At 46.7% G+C, this 16,007-nt stretch overlaps 1 protein-coding gene across 2 annotated transcripts; it reads right to left on the reverse strand.

The window, feature by feature from the left end:
- Positions 1 to 520: 520 nt before the first annotated feature.
- Positions 521 to 15,742, reverse strand: LOC138121865 (protein argonaute-4). Of its 2 annotated transcripts, XM_069035787.1 has the most exons (19): positions 15,321 to 15,742; positions 12,632 to 12,797; positions 11,834 to 11,954; positions 10,704 to 10,885; positions 10,171 to 10,307; positions 9,957 to 10,091; positions 9,709 to 9,796; positions 9,142 to 9,289; positions 8,946 to 9,065; positions 8,599 to 8,727; positions 8,315 to 8,448; positions 7,659 to 7,843; positions 7,262 to 7,421; positions 7,035 to 7,154; positions 5,948 to 6,263; positions 5,540 to 5,674; positions 4,674 to 4,775; positions 4,260 to 4,459; positions 521 to 4,167 (listed from the first exon to the last, which is right to left on the reverse strand). In XM_069035787.1, exons 1-19 carry the CDS (start codon positions 15,337 to 15,339, stop codon positions 4,059 to 4,061), a joined length of 2,706 nt encoding a protein of 901 aa, XP_068891888.1. In that variant the 5' UTR covers positions 15,340 to 15,742; the 3' UTR covers positions 521 to 4,058. The 2 variants fall into 2 exon arrangements, with proteins under 2 accessions (XP_068891888.1, XP_068891889.1); XM_069035788.1 differs by lacking the exon at positions 7,035 to 7,154.
- Positions 15,743 to 16,007: the final 265 nt, after the last annotated feature.

Consider the following 16,007-nt stretch of genomic DNA (forward strand, 5'->3'; position numbering starts at 1 on the left):
GGGGTTTGAGCTCCTCAGGTTTCCATGAGGCTGAGCAACCTCAGTGCCAAAGCCCCAGGATCTGCCCTGCAAACGGAGCTAACACCTGATGCGGGACTGCAGAAGGTGCTGGGGATTTCAGACAATCCTGTCCCGGTTTCAGTCACAGCTCCCACGCTCTGGCCTCCTCCAAAAGCTTTTCCTGTCCTTTCTGCAGTATTTATAGTGCAGCGCAGCTGTCTGAGGAGACGAACCCTCACCTCACATAGAGAAGATGAAGCAGCCAACCGCTCTTGTATTCATCGCATCTCTCTGATATAGAATCCCCTCTCCAGGCAGGTACAGTCCATTAACACCAAATTTTCTCTGTAATTTCCCAAACATTAAAAAAATAGGCCCATTCTGAAGCCCGCCCCTGGGGTTTGCAATTTCAGCTTCCTTTCGGATCCCGGGAGATGTCACCCATACATATTTCTGTAACTTGCTAACTCTTAATGCATCAGAAATAGATATATTGTGGTAATGAGTTCCACAGGTGACACATTGTGTACAAGTTTTAATTAAAAGTTAAATAAGACATTTGTTTACAGGCAACAGTATTGGTTGCTCACTCTGTACATTGCATTTATTCGACAGCAATAAGAAAAAACAGAACATTTGGCACGAGAATGCCAATTTTTTTTTATTATTATTATTATTTTTGGACACATGAACACAAAATATCCCTGCAGGCTAAAAAAAAAAAAAATACATTGCAATTGTACACAACCAGCATCTTATCTCGACACAGGGCTGTGAGCCCCAGGACAGTTTAGAAAGTACCTCGTATTGCTAGAGACATACATCCAGCCCAAAGTTAATAAAATACCATTTGAAACATTACAAGTCTAACAATATAGAAACCAAAAAATTACATCAGAAGTCAAACTGAACAAATGCAAACATTTTACATTGAAGTTGCAGCCTCTAGACATAGAAATATGAAAATGTCAATAGCAAGGTCTAAGAAAATCTGTAAGTGATATTTAGTGCAAGATCTTTCCTCCAGTGCACAGGGAAAGAGCCTCGCAGTGGATCAGGATTGGGATGGATCCAATGCCCTCCGGCCCTGCCTTCTGAAAATGAAAGCAGTCACTCCCTCGCTATTGAGCAAGAAAACTCCTACAGCACATCCACAAAGGGGTTGGGGGTCGGGGCTGTCAGACACCGGCTCTGAACCAGGGCTCGTCCCCATCCGAAGGGCCGAGCGAGGGTGGACACGGGACATCCCGTCCACCGACCTCTGCGCCCTTTGGATGTAGCTCCGGGCACGACCCTGGGTAACTCACAGGAATACAAGAGCCAGACTGGTGAAGAGAGGCTAACTAGGGATTGCCAGAGCTTGTTCGGAACTCAGCAGGGACAAAGCAAGCAGAACCGGGTGGAAAACAGGATTTCTGCCCCCTCCCCCCCCTTTTTAAATATATATATTTTTTTATATATATCAACCACCCCCTTCCCCAACTCTTTGAACTTTGCTACATTTAAAATCTTTCACACCACAGAGCTAAACAGTGGCCAACAGGCTTTATTTATAAAAAAACCCCAAAAAACAAAAATCAAAACACCCTAAAACTACAGCTACAGAATGCACATCTTCCCATTGATTGACACATGCAGAATGAGTCACTCAGGCCCACAGGGCTCACCCAGGTCCTCAAGTCCTCCAGACTTGGGCTCAGACCTGCCTAGGGCAGCACTGCTGCAACTTGGATCCTGAACTTCAGTGCTTTCCCCCCAAAACTCCAGGCCTGTGCCCAGGGTGGGCTCACACCAGCCCTGCACAGGTGGTGGCCCAGGGCTCGCCAGGGGCTGATGCTCCACCTGGTCTGAGGTCAAATATCCAGTCACAGGCAAACCAAGGAGAGGCTCTCCCTTCCCTCAGTCTCAACCAGGAGTGCTTGGCACTGGACAACTAATTGGTGATAAAGTTCATTTTTTATGCACCCTTGTTAAACCAGCCCCATTCCTAGTGCACAAACTCAAATCAGGGATCTTGGATCCTACCACCTCCAACAGGTGCTCAGGTGCTTTTCAAGGTGCCAAAGTTCTCCGTGTGTGTTGGGTCAGTCAGAGTTCACTCTAAAAAGGGTTTTTGTGTCTTCTCCCTGAACGAGTACTGAGAAAAGCAGCGGTCAGTCTCCCACCCACATGTCCTGATTTTATTACACAAGTGAGGTATTCTTTAAAAAAAAAGTTAAAAAACTAAAAAGAATCTTTTTGTTTTTTCAGTCTAAACCTGTCCTGGCACGTGCAGGGGCAGGGTTCACTTCAGTCCCATTTTCAAAAGAAATGAAAAGAGGTTAAACTTAATTTATGAGACGTACTACTGGCAAGGAGGTTATAAAACTGTTTGAAGATGTTCAGTGTACTCTGGTACAACTGAAAACAACAGCATTTAGAAATGTAAACTTTCATTTATTTACAAGCTTAAAGACTGAAGGAAACAGCATTTCCTATTGCTGAAATTTGGAGGGGGCTGGTTCCTAAGCTTTGGGACAGCAGACAACTTAGCAGCAAACCCCACACAAGTATCAGAGACCACAGTGCAATCCTTGGGCTTCTCAAACTCCTCCTCAGTTTAGGAATAAGATTTAATCTGCACTGACTCAGGTATACGGTAAGGAATCTAATCTTAAATTACTACGTTCATGGATTACAGGAATACCAGGGAAACCAGGTCCCTGTTCTGGATTACAGGTTGCAGCTGAAAAAAGCCAAGCAGATTAAAAACCCTAATTTCTAGGCTGGGACAGAATCAGCATTTGAGACTCACACGGGTTCAACATGCTGTAAATGCAGTTGTGTGGGCAACCCAGATTCCCAGGAAAAAAAAACAGTTCAAAATGCTGGTACAAGTCCTCAGGTTGCCTGTCACACAATACATTTTGACTGTACACATTGGCCTTTCCTACACGGAACACCCAGTTTCCAAGCTTATAAAAAATGTTGTAGACAGGACACCAACAGTGAATATAAAACAGTTAAAAATAATTCTTAAAAAAAGCATGGAAATGCGTCTTTTCTAATTTGTTTCAGAAACTGCCAAATTGTGTGTTCAGAAAACGACACGAGAATGTTGGTTAAACTCATGCACAATCCTCAGCTAGAAAATTACACTGTTGGGGGGGCTTAAAAAACAAAGATTTATTGCCAAAGTTAAACCTTCTATGAGAAAAAAGTTTTAAAATCACTTAGATTTATCAAACCACACAGCAGCATAAAGTGGGCACTTTTGTAAAAGTTTGCAAAATACCTAAAAGCTAAATTTTTTTTTTTGTTTTATCATTTTTAGAGGGGGGAAATGATGGTTCAGTACTTGTTACGATACCATGGCAGTATTATTTATAACCATTATCATTAAAATCTACTGACAGGCATCACTATTAGTTATATTACACATTCACAGAACAAGAACCACCTATTAACTCGCAGTATAGTGCAATTGCTTTGCAGCCCAAGACTGCAGAGATTAAAAAGATAATTAGTAAAACTGACAAAAAACTGCAATACCTGTGAAAGTTATGTTTGTTAAAAGGCATTTTACAGTAGTGAAGTCTAAAATCTCCATTAAAAAATCTATGGCCCCACACGACAGAAGGATTACAGAGAGCTGGATAAAACATTTTGCCATCACATCATACTCACGAAGCAGGGCACGGAGACAGGGCAGCAGTCACCGTCAGCTCATGGGATGAGGAGAACTGAAAAACCACAGCTAGCAAAAGATTCGATAGAAACCTTTCGTGCCAAGTCCTTGAAAAATTTCAGGATGATCGGCCTTTGCGCTTTGAGGTAAAAATTCGGTCCAATGCATCAGAAAAGACAAGTCTATGGATTTCTAGTACAGAAAACAATGAAACAAATGGCTCAATTGTGTTGGTGCATCAGACGTTGCAGTGAAGAACAGATTCAGTGCGACTGTCCGGAGCTGCTGGTAGTGGGCAGTCCAAAATCCCCCGGCCCTGGATAGAGCAGGAGGCTTCCAAACACTTCAGGACTGCATGGGTTGTTGTTTTGCCTCATCTTCCCAGGTGCTCTCAAGCGAAATACATGGTGTGCTGGGTGTCGTGGTGGATCTGCACGGCCTTGGCCAGCGCCTGCGGATCACGGCCGTTGCTCTGCCCCGACACGTGGCTGCCCTCAGCGCTGTGAGCAGACACACACCCGTGAACAACTGGGACAAGCGGCACAGCTCAGCTTCACTACCTGCCTACCAGGAGGACAAGGCCATTCCTTACCTGTCATGATCCTTGTCCACAAGATGGTACCTGGCCCGAAAGGCCACCAGCCTGGCGTAGTAGGCGGGCGCGGGGATGGAGACGGAGCGGGTGCAGCGCACGTACGTGTGGCACAGCTGGTACGTCAGCAGCTGCAGCTCGTCTGCTGTGAAGCAGTTGTCATCCCACAACACCTGGTAGTGGGAGGGCCGGCTGGTTCCCTGCAGAGACCAGGTGAGCAGTCAGCTGGAGAGCAGCAGCAAGCACAGAGGTGGTACCTGCAGGCTGCACCTTCCAGCAGGCACCCAGGAGTCAGTGCCAAGCGGGCACCGACACGCTCTGAGTCTGCCAAGCGACAAACAGAAGTGACAATTCCCATGGGGACAACTACAAGGATTTAGTCCCACAGCTTGAGGGCAACAGAGCTGGCATTACCTGAATTCCTGCATGGCTACAGAGGTAAAAGTCAAATTCAGAGGGATGTGTGATGGTGCTGTCCACAGTAGTGCCTGCTGGTACGTTGCCACTTTTACCCACCTAGTGAGAAAAGTTTATTATTAGTCCATGGGCTTTTTTGGAAGTGACCCAAAAATGCCTTCAGAGGTAGGCTCTATTGAAAGCTGCTGGAAAATTTACTGCTCAAAAAGGTGAAAAAACATTAAGGTCGTTTACATAGCAGGAATGAAAATGTTCTCTGTGAATTCATTTTTAGAAACTTCACCAAATCCAGCTGGTGTGTCATCAGAGGAAAATAAAACCCTTGCCAGCACCATTAAAACTGCAGAGTGGGATAAAGCCTACACAAGTAATTCAGGATCTGAAAATGCAGATTCCTGAGATAAATTTATTTCGTACCCTTGTTTGCCCTCACACCCCGGAGATCTGGGTTTTTAAGCAAACCTCAGATCAAGCGCTTCCCTAAAGAAGGTTCCTCAGCTGGCCTGTGGATTTGTGGCACAGGCACATCTTAGATGCACCTGGAAACAGAACAGGGAACAGAGTGAACAGCCAGGTCAGCTCATCATCAGGAATCTTGGACTATAAAAACCCAGGATACAGCTCCAGGTACACAAATACTGCATACTGAGCACACCTATTCCAAAAGGGGGAACAAGCTGTTCCATCTGATGTAGAGCAATAAAAAAGGGAGGAACTGGTTATTTTGCTAGAGAAAGCCTGTTACCACCCAGTACTGCTGCTGCTTGTACAGCTTTAGTGGGCAAGACAGATCGCACCCCAATGAATAAAACAATCCCACTTTTCCTGTGCCATCACCTCCCCCTCATGGAACCAGTACTTGCCCTTTCAGTTTTGTCGGCACAGAACAGCCTGGTGTGATGCCTTTTCTGCACAACAATGTAGGTTATTCCTGGCCTATAATCTTCTTCCAAACTAATGCAGGCCTTCCGGATGGCGATCAGCTCTGGCCAAGCTACCTACAAGCAGAAGGTTTAACTATTATGTGATGAATTCAGTAGGTATTTGATTGCTTTTTTCCCTGTGTACAAATGCCACATCGTAAGGAACATCATCAGATGGGTAAGTGTACATTGTGCTTGCCCGGGACAATTCAAGGAAACTTAAATTTTTCCAATAACAAATATAACCTACATAAATAAATATATTTTTTTCAAGGGCCAATCCCTTATAATCCACGTAGCTGTATATCAATCCCTTTTCACAAGCAGCAAAAAATTATCAGACAATACCTGTTTCATCTGTCCTTCCGACACTCCCCCTCTGTAGTAAATGATCCTCGTGGGCTTGAAACGAGTGGATTTGTAGAACTGGATCAACAGCTCCCGCACCATGTTGGTCAGGTCCTGGATCACCTCCTGGCTGTAGAGCAGCTCCTGGGAGGTCTCCTGGCGCGAGGTCTGCACGCGCACCGTGGCGCAGTAGCGGCTGGGGTGCCCGTCCATGCTGCCCACCACAGCTGCGATGGAAGGCTTCTTCCCATCCCCAGCAGGAGGGTGAGTGACATCTGCTCCCAAAAAGATCACTGGCTGCTGGAACACCGAGGGCCTGTTTGATAAGATGAAGGGTTTTTAGTTAGAATCCCAGAATCCCAGAAGGGTTTGGGTTGGAAGGGGCCTTAAAGCCCATCCAGTTCCACCCCCTGCCCTGGGCAAGGACATCTGCCACTATCCCAGGTTGCTCCAAGCCCTGGCCAACCTGGCCTTGGACACTTCCAGGGATGGGGCAGCCACAGCCTCTCTGGGCAACCTGTGCCAGGGCCTCACCACCCTCACAGGGAAGAAATTTCTTCCTAATCTCTAACGTAGACCTACTCTCTTTTAGTGTGAATCCATTACTACAGTCCCTCTTCAGCTTCCTTGTCAGCCCCTTCAGATAGCGGAAGGTGCTGTGAGGTTTTCACACAACCTTCTCTTCTCCAGGCTGAACAACCTCAACTTTCTCAACCTGACTTGAGAGGAGAGGTGCTTTAGGCCTCTTATCAACTCATAACAATAAATAAGAAGAGCAAAGGAAGGAGGGCCACAAACAAAAGAAAAAATTACAGCTGAGGAAGGTGCATCCAAAGCACAGAACAGAACTAAAACCTGTCAGAATCTTTAAGGATAAAGTTCACTGCCTCAAGCACTTACAGTCCAGAAAGAACAGAAAGTGACAAGGACAGAGTCAAAGGCAGACCAAGTTACAAGCATTGATTCCAAGTCACTCCTCACTCCTTCTCTTTCAATTTGGAAGCAAACACAGGATGCTTTAGGAGGTGGCAAGAGGAAAAGGCAGACTGAGTGAATCCAAAGGCAGGAAAGAGACAGGAAAAAAAACCTTGGTGAGCTTGGTGGCTCTGACTGCTGGATGGCTCTGATTCCCCTTGGCTCAGGGCTTACTGGGAACACTCCAAATGCAGACATATCCTCCACTGTCCACTCCAGACTGTGGGAATTTCTAAAGCGTGTTTTATTTTGAAAAGTATCATTTTAGCAAACACAACAAAACAACACCATTTTCCTTGACAATGCAGACATTATGAAGAGCTTTTGATTGACTCTTACCTTTGATGAGGTACCAGCACATTGTTGATTCCCCCGAGCTTGGCATTGATCTTCAGACACAGGTTAGACAGCGTTTGTGGTGAGGTTTTGACCACGTTCTTTACCTGAACACACTGTGTGGCCATGCCTAGAAGAGTATCTCCAACCCGCTTGACTTCAGCTGTGACAGAAAATAAGGCAGTGGTTCCTGCTTGCTCGTATTTTTTTTCAAATGTTACTGTAATTCAGATCCTTGAAACTTCACTGATAAAGGTTCAGTTTGCTCTTTGGTAATACAAGTTCTCCAATCAGGCCTGACAAACCAGCTCCAAAACACCCTTTTAAAGAGAACCCATTACCTCCTCTGCCACCCACTTGCAGTACAACTCCTGATCACTTTACAGCCCCTTCTCCATACCATACACAGGCGTCTTCCCGGGCAGAATCACCACGATGAGCTGCAGGCCAACATAAGTCAGCTTTAAGTGTTTGAACATGGGCTCCACGCTGTCTGCACCCTGGGCGTACTTGCAGAAGCAGGGCTGGCCCTGGATCGGCATCCCGGCGTCCTTGGAGATCTTGCGCAGCTGGTCTGTGAAACTCCTGAAACAGAAGCGGATTTGTCCTGGCCTTTTCACTATGGTTCACTCATCAGTTTTATCAACCAGATCTAAGCTATTTCTGCTATTTCACAGCACTACGGTAATTATTTTTTAGCAATTCTATCCCCATCAGGAACTCGCTAACATGACTCTAATTCTCTCTGAGGAAGGTCATCAGCTTCTGTAATTTTACAAGCCTTACAGAAAGAGACATTTGAGATGAACATCCTGAGGCAGATTTCCAAACTAATACTGATGCTCTGGTAAATTTTTACTTATCCACCTGATTTATCTGAGCATTATTGCAACCATGATTTTTACCAATAAGTGGTTCACACAACCTCTTTCTTTAGGATTCTGTGGGGTAATTTGAAGGGCAGGGGAAAATCAACTTATACCACACATCACTTTTCAGAAACATGAGAAAAACACACCTTGCAATAGAATCCTGAATAAATAGGGAAATACTTACTTCAGCAAGTCTTCTCTGCATTGTTTCTGAGGAGCAAAACAGGCAACAGCCCAAACTTTAATCTCAATGCCAGCATAGAACTGTTTCCCTCTCATGTCCCACACGCCTTGGTTTGGTGTGGCCACAGTCTTGTTCTAGGTAAAAACCAAAGGCAAACTAGAAATAAAGTACTGCTCTGTTTTGACTGTAGCCCACCAGAAGAAGCCTCATGAGAAGATACACAAAACATCTCATGAATTTCAATAACCTCAGGATAAGGAGTTTTACAAGACGTGGAAACTCACCCTGCCTCCATACTGCAGCATTGGGGCTGGCAGAACCCTGCCTGTCAGCTCTGTCATTTCGTTATGGACAACAATTCCAAACTCCTTCAGATACGGATCAGGCCCACCAACCATACTGTTACTCTTCACCTGGGGACAAGACAAGTACTGATGTCACTACACTAAAGCTTCAGGTGACTCTGCCCTCTTTGCCATCAACAGCCTTTCTGTTTAGATGGGATTTGTTTTAACCAAGACAGATTTTTTAACTTCTGTCTTGGTCATGCTGCTCATCATCACCTGCTCCAATGCTCTGGAAATGCCATGAAAAGTGACAACACAGACTGTGCAGCTGGAAAAATACTCACCAGTCTGCTGATCTCCTCCTGCCTGTCTGGGGCAGACCTGGCTGTTGCTTTTATCATGGTCGAGGTCTGATTGTCTGTGAGCTTCTTGATGCACCTCTGGCCAGCCACGATGTTACACACCTGCACAGGAGCAGGGAGAGGTGCTGTGACACCATTTAACAGAGGACACACCACAGTGCAGGACTCGGATCCTTACCTCCAGCGGCAGGTACGTGTGTTTCTGTTCCTGTCCCACCTGAAGACAGGGCAGGTGAGGGTATTTCAGCTGCAGACTGTACTTCTGCTTAAAATACTGAGCTACTGTGCACTCCATGGCCTGCCCATTCTCCAGCTGCAGAGGGAACCTAGAAATTATGTTTGTTCTGGTTAGACTTTGTCAGATTTTTTAAAGGAAAAAAACCTATTCCAGACTATCTTTAGCAAATCTCTATTTTCCTTAGTTACTGGATCTCTTCTTTATGAAAAGATTTTAGTCTATATACTGAATTTCTCATATTTTAGCTATTTTAAAAATGGGAGCTTTTGACAACTGTATTTAAAAGCCAGGATATAGCTCAATTTTCCTGGGTTGAAGGAAATAAAGCAGTGGTCAAAACCCACATTATTCCTCTACTCCACTAATACTAAACATTCCTGTAAAAGCCACACAGCTGCTTCATCTCCAGAATCAACTATTCCTGCATAAACAATATACCAAATATATTCCAGGTATATTTACTAGGTTGAAGATTTTAAGAACTGTCAGGCAGTGCTTGATACGTACGTCTGGTGACTGGCTGGTCGCCGGGTAACGTTGCAAACTCGGTATTTTCTCTTCATCTGGCCACAGTGGGTAACCTCTACTTTTAGACCTGAAAACCCAAAGAAAATAAATTCAGGGACAGGAATCACCTTTGAGGAGGATGAAGGCAAAAAGGAACTGCCCAGTTCCTCATGTGTCAAATTTTCATTACGACACAGTATGAGCAGGTTTCAGTATTTTCTTGCAGCATCTTTAGGACAAGCTTTTACCTCTGATTTCTTTGGTAAACTTGACACGCTGGGAGTCTGTCAGAGGTTTGCTTTGTTCACTGATGTTCTGGATGTCCAAGACCTCGCACATGAACTCAATGATAGGCTGGGCACGATAGAAAGCAGTCGCTGACACTAAGATAAAAAGATAGGACAATTAACTGAGAAGCACAAAGAACTCTGTTACATGAGTGAGACAGAATCTCCTACACACCATCGATGTTGAGCATCATGTTCCACATGGCAGGACGGACCGACTGGTGGAAACCAAACCAGACCTCCCTGCCCCCTCCCAGGGGGTGGTAATAACCTTCAGGAGGGGAGAAAAAGGAGCGACCCACAGGGGTGTACCTGAAAAAAATCAGAGAATTAATAGTCTGATCATTTATTTCTCATATACTTTTTACATTCACACCTATGGTGTTTAAAACACATTTCTACAGCATGTTATAACTGTCAGAGCTCACTCATGGCAAGCACATAAAGCCTTTTCTGACAGTGCAGCTGGAAAGGGTACCGCAAATTCCTGTTAGAAACATGACCAGCAGACAGAAGGCCTTAGTTCAGATCACATTTCCCTATTCTAGTGCAAATTTGTAAGGCAGGTGTTGAATTACATGGCTGTATCCCTCATCCCTTCTACCACAGAGGTGTAATGGGCAGCAGAGCAGCAGCAAGGAATAACTAACACAAATGTTAAGATGGATAGAAGACATACCCAGTCAGGAAGGCCCCACAGGTACCCACCTCATGGAGGGAAGGTGCCGTGTGATTACATCCAGTGCCTGTACAGAATCTTCAGGAACTTCATTCAAGTGCCCTGCCAGAGCTTCCAGCAGCATCTGAAGGCTGACGACTGACACCCACTGAATGGAAACCTTAAATGTCTGGTCCTTCCCCTCTCCTGGAAGTGTAACCTCCATATCCACCTGCCATGGGCACAAGAGAATTAAGCACAAGCTTTTGTTATGGATTGCAGACAGACACAACACTCAGCAATGGTACAGTTTTCTCCTAGGTGTCCTTTGAGTCTGTATTTTTGATGATTAGTTTGGGTAATGACCTTAAAACATTACAATTGGTTCCCTCAGGACTTTGAAAGTTTGTCATTTGTTCATGTGAGAAACTGCACTGAAGTATCTTTAAATGTAAATTTTAAGCAGTAATTAGTATGGTGACATCAAAGCTCTGGAGAACGGTGAGTCATTTTTTTAAGTCAGCCAATTAATAGCAAGATGTTTTGTGAACCAAATGGGAAGGCAAGAAAACCTTTTGGTCAAAAAGGAGACTCGCTGGGAAACACAAATCTCAAGAGTTCTGGCACAGCACTTGGGATGACTCTCACAGCCCACAGCCCAGGGGAAACTGTGACCTCATCCTGGGCATCCCCCATGGCACAGCAATGACCAGATCCCTTGGGAGATCAGTAGATGGGGTGAAGTTTTGTTTAGAGCTCGGGTCCACGTGCAAGGCAGGAACAGCTGATCCAGTTGTTCCCCTGGAACAGGAGGACGTATCTCCACAGTGCAGCCAAACCCAACCAAAGTCATCATCAGCTACAACTTTATCATTCAGAACGAGGGTCAGAACAGAGAAAAGGGAAGTTCCCATCAGAGTGAAAGAAAAATAATCTCCTTGCAGCTTATAAGAGCACAACGTAGTTCTCACATCTCATGATATTCTCCAGCTGAAGAGCTGGGAATTAGAAACCCAAAGACACAAACTTCAGTGAAACACCAGTGAGCTCTTAGAGACCCTGACTGGCCCTGCCAAGACTACACCAATAGGTGTGACAGTGTTTTGGGTTTACATCAATAAAAGAACACTTTTCCAATGACACTGTAAGTTTTCCCATAGAAACTTAAGGCAACACTTACTCTGTCCCTGCCAATGGGTAAGGGGTGTGCTGTGTACATGTTCCTCTTCCCATCGTACCCAGGCTGCCGATCCCCAAATATCTGCATCTTGAAGTGCCTCACCATCGTATCCACCACCTCCCTAGGGAGTGATTCATTGAGTTAAGTGGAAGAATAGAAAATTCAGCAATGGGCTTACACAATTCAAAATTCTGTTTTTCACTTTTTCTTAAAGGAGCAAGATATGAAAAACAATAATGCACGAGAGCACCCCCAGGTCACATCAGGAGCTGTAAATGTCACCTCCAGGTTAAGACACAGGTGGCACACACAGGTGTCTGTACAGGTATCTGTACTGTCAGCAGAGCTACAACCAAAACTGGCAGAGGAATCTGGAGAGATGTTCAGACACAGGAGCAGACAAAAGCACCTGCCTTGGGGTGGGTAGGAGCACTCCGTGGACTTATCCACATGTGGACTCCAAAATCTACAAGCTGAAATACGTCCCCTCAGCTGCTACACGTTTGTGTAACAGACTGTGGAACAATTAACCAGGGACATTCACTTATAGACTGTAAAATAAAGCCAGCTGGAGGTCAATGCTCAGTACATTTCCCAGAGCCTTCCAGATTATGGGCCAATTGCGACACATCTTCATAAAAATAAGAATATTATAGTTCACTGAAAGGCAGCTGCTGACCACAGTACAAACACAAACAGGCCTTTAGCAGATGGAGAATTCCTAGGATGCACAGTTTTCTTACATTCAGGTATATACAGTTAATTTAAATCAGTAAACCTTTACTGAATAACTCCTACCTGTTGACTCTTCGGGGGCGTTTCTCTGGTTTGATATCTACATCATAGTGATAAACATCTATCTTGGGGATCTGAACCTGGAAGTGGTTGGCCAGGAGACGGATGGGTTTCCCAACAGTGCCCAGGCCTGGGCGACGCGGCGGCTGGAAAAGGCTCGTTGGGGGCCCTAGGAAAGTCAAATAAATACGTATGAGATGTGATGGCTCACTCCATGCACCTCTCAGGTGTGCTATGGGTGACTTTTTGACTGGGCAGGAAGAAATCTTAAGCGTTCCGAGGTTGCAAACAGAGGCATTCAAAGAGGCTCAGCCTTCCAGCTGCTCAGAACTTCAAGGTAAAAAATGTGCTCCCTAAAGCATGTATAGGTAGGTGCCATAAATAATTCTTAAATTTTTAGTGGCATTTATTCATGACTGTGGTTAGGAACTTCACAGAGTCCTGACAGGGAATGCAACCATACAAATATTATGTATTTTCATGTAATGCAAAGATAAATACATCCCAACTTCCATTTCCAGAACAAACCAACAGCCACAAAAGCCACATTTTGTCATTGTTTTCACTACAGGCTTGAAGTTCAGATGTTAATGATCCAATTTAAAATTCCAACGGAAAGGCAGGAGTGAGGAAAGGTTCAGGCTTTCTTCTAAACAGAAGGATAAGGGAGAAAGCATTAGACAGGTATGGACTCCTACAGACATGGAGGAGATATTTTACTGGGACAAAAAAGAGCTTCAGGAACAGCTCTAAGGAGGAAATTATTAGAGGCCTGGAAGCATTACTCACATGCAAGCTGGTCACTAGGGAAGCCTTCAGTTACCCTCCTCAAAGTCTTAAGATCTGAGATACCATGTTAACGAGATTAAACTGACTATTTTTTTAAATCGATCACAGCCTCAGCTGACACTGCACATAAAGCAAATGACATTGGTATATTTTCATGGGTTTGTCTATATCTGAGCAGGGCTCAGTGTGATCAAAGTGTCTTCCCTCTGTTGTAGAGCAGCAAAGGAGAGGGCAAGAAGTCTCACTAGAATGCAATAATAAACCTATCATAAAACTTAGGGCAAATTTAGCATGCATGTAAGACAAAGGCTCAGAGTTTGTACCAGAAGAGAGGAGAGGTAGGTGACTCCTATTTGAGTACACTTCAGGGTGCAGCAATAAACTTTAACACAACCATAAACTAAGCCCAGGACCAAATCCCAGGAGATTCCACACCAGATTTACAAGCCATCCACTGGCTACTGCATTACCAAATAAAATTACCAACCTGAGGACACCAGCCCTGGAATACTTTTAAGCAGAAGGAACACAGAGCATGTAAGCAGCTGAAGCCCACTGCCACATCAGCTCACAGTGGCAGGGGGCTGTCAGAGACAGACACCCCACAGGACACGCTCCTGGCTCCGCACCGGCCTGACGGATCGTGCTCCGTCACAGTCAGACCAGTTGTGGGGTACAGTTAGTGTTTAAAAAAACTACAGCTGTCTTGACAAGCATGAATCATTGAGGGCAATCAAAGTTTGCTGTGCTTATTTGGATACGAGAGATGATCCATTAATCCCATGCTAATTAGTCTGAAGGAAGTGCAGGCACTGACCTCCTGCAAGAGATTAAATGACAACTATATTTACCCATTTTCCTCCCTTGGTATTGACAAGTTCTGCAAACACGCACAGCAACGCTGTCCTCTGTTCTGTCCAAAAGAGATAAAACTTACATCTCCTCCTTCCGAAAGTTATTTCTCAAAGGATTCCAGAGAATCAGCTAAAAACTGTTCTCCCATTTGAAGCCAGGCTGCCCTGGCATTACAGGATTTTTATCTGATCAGCCTGACTAGGGTTGTATGTGCTGTTATATTTTAATTTCTCCTATCCCACAATCATTTCGTACTAAGCACCTCAACCGAGTTGCTTCAGACAGGAAGCAGTTTTCAAAACTGAAAGAGGATCTGCTTCTCCAGCTGGAACTCAGGGAGGCCACGATACATCACACACATACAGCAGGCTCTGAGTCAGCCCTCACTACCTCAAACTCTGGATTCTTCTGGAATTGCACCTTTGTGTCAATAAGCGTTTTCTATCACACCAAAATTAACATCACTTCGATTATACCAATCGTTTGAATGGGAACTTAATGGGTCAGGTGTACAGGCCACCGAGGGCTAGAAATACATCCTGCAGGCATTTGGTAGAAGAATAATCATGGAATAAGACACAAGCAGGAAAACACCACATGCAAAACCCCACCAATATTTAAGCGAACTTTGTTAAAGAAATAAACAACCGTATTTTCAGACAGTATCACCTTAAACTCTCAGAAATAGCTCAATGTCAAACATAAAACTTATCATTGCACAGGTTGCAGGGCGCACATCTCTGTGACACCAGAGCCCTGCCTGTCCCCGTCCCCTCGCTGTCGCTGTCCCGCTCCTAGTCCCGTCCCGTTCACCCCGGAGAGAGCGAGGCGCGTCCCCCGGTAGCCCCGGCAGCAGCGGGGCCGTGAGGGCATCCGCAACCCCCGCGCAAAGTTTCGCGACCCGCTGCGGCTCCTCCGCACCAGGCAGCGCCGGCGGCTCCGAGCGGGCCCCGCTGCCGCCGGGGCGCCCCGCCGGGCCCGCGGCCTCCTTCCCCCGCTGTCACGGCCCGACAGGCCGCGGCCCCCGCGCCCCCCCCGCGGCTCTCACCGGGTCCCAGCGCCTCCATGGCGGCGGTGGCGGCCTCGCTGCTCTCGCCGCCGGCCCCGCCGCCCGCCCCGGGCCCCGCCGCCGGCCCCGCCGCCGCCGCGTAGCGCTTGATCTCGGGAATATTGGCGGCGGGGTGGGGGTCCGGCGCGGACACGGGGGCGGCGGGGCGGGAGGCGGAGGCGGCCGAGGAGGAGGATGAGGAGGAGGCAGCGGGGGCGCGGCGGGGAGCGCTCCCCGCGTTCCGCTTCCCCGAGCGGCGGCGCGAACAATCCCCGCGCTGCGCCCCCGCCGAGCCCGCGCGCGCCCCCGCCGCCGCCAGCACGCGCCCGAGCGCGCTCCCGGGACGGGGATGAGGAGGAGGAGGAGGAAGAGGAGGAAAAGGAGGAGGAGAAGGGAGGGAGGAAGAGGCCGCTCCGCGCTGCCCGGCGCCGCCGGCTCGCGCACGCGCGCCGCCCCCCCTCCCGCCCGCGGGAGCGCGCACGCCTCCCGCGCGGCCCCGCGGCCGCAACAGGTGGCGGCTCTGAATCACGGAATCCCAGAATCCCAGAATATTTAGGGTTGGAAAGGACCTTTGCAGATCATCCAGTCCAACCCCCCTGCCAAGGCAGGGTTACCCGGAGCAGGTAACAGGAACGCGTCCAGGTGGGGTTGGAATATCTCCCAATAGGGAGACTCCACGCCCTCCCC

The sequence above is a fragment of the Aphelocoma coerulescens genome, chromosome 23 (assembly GCF_041296385.1).
Source record: "Aphelocoma coerulescens isolate FSJ_1873_10779 chromosome 23, UR_Acoe_1.0, whole genome shotgun sequence".
NCBI lineage: Eukaryota > Metazoa > Chordata > Aves > Passeriformes > Corvidae > Aphelocoma > Aphelocoma coerulescens.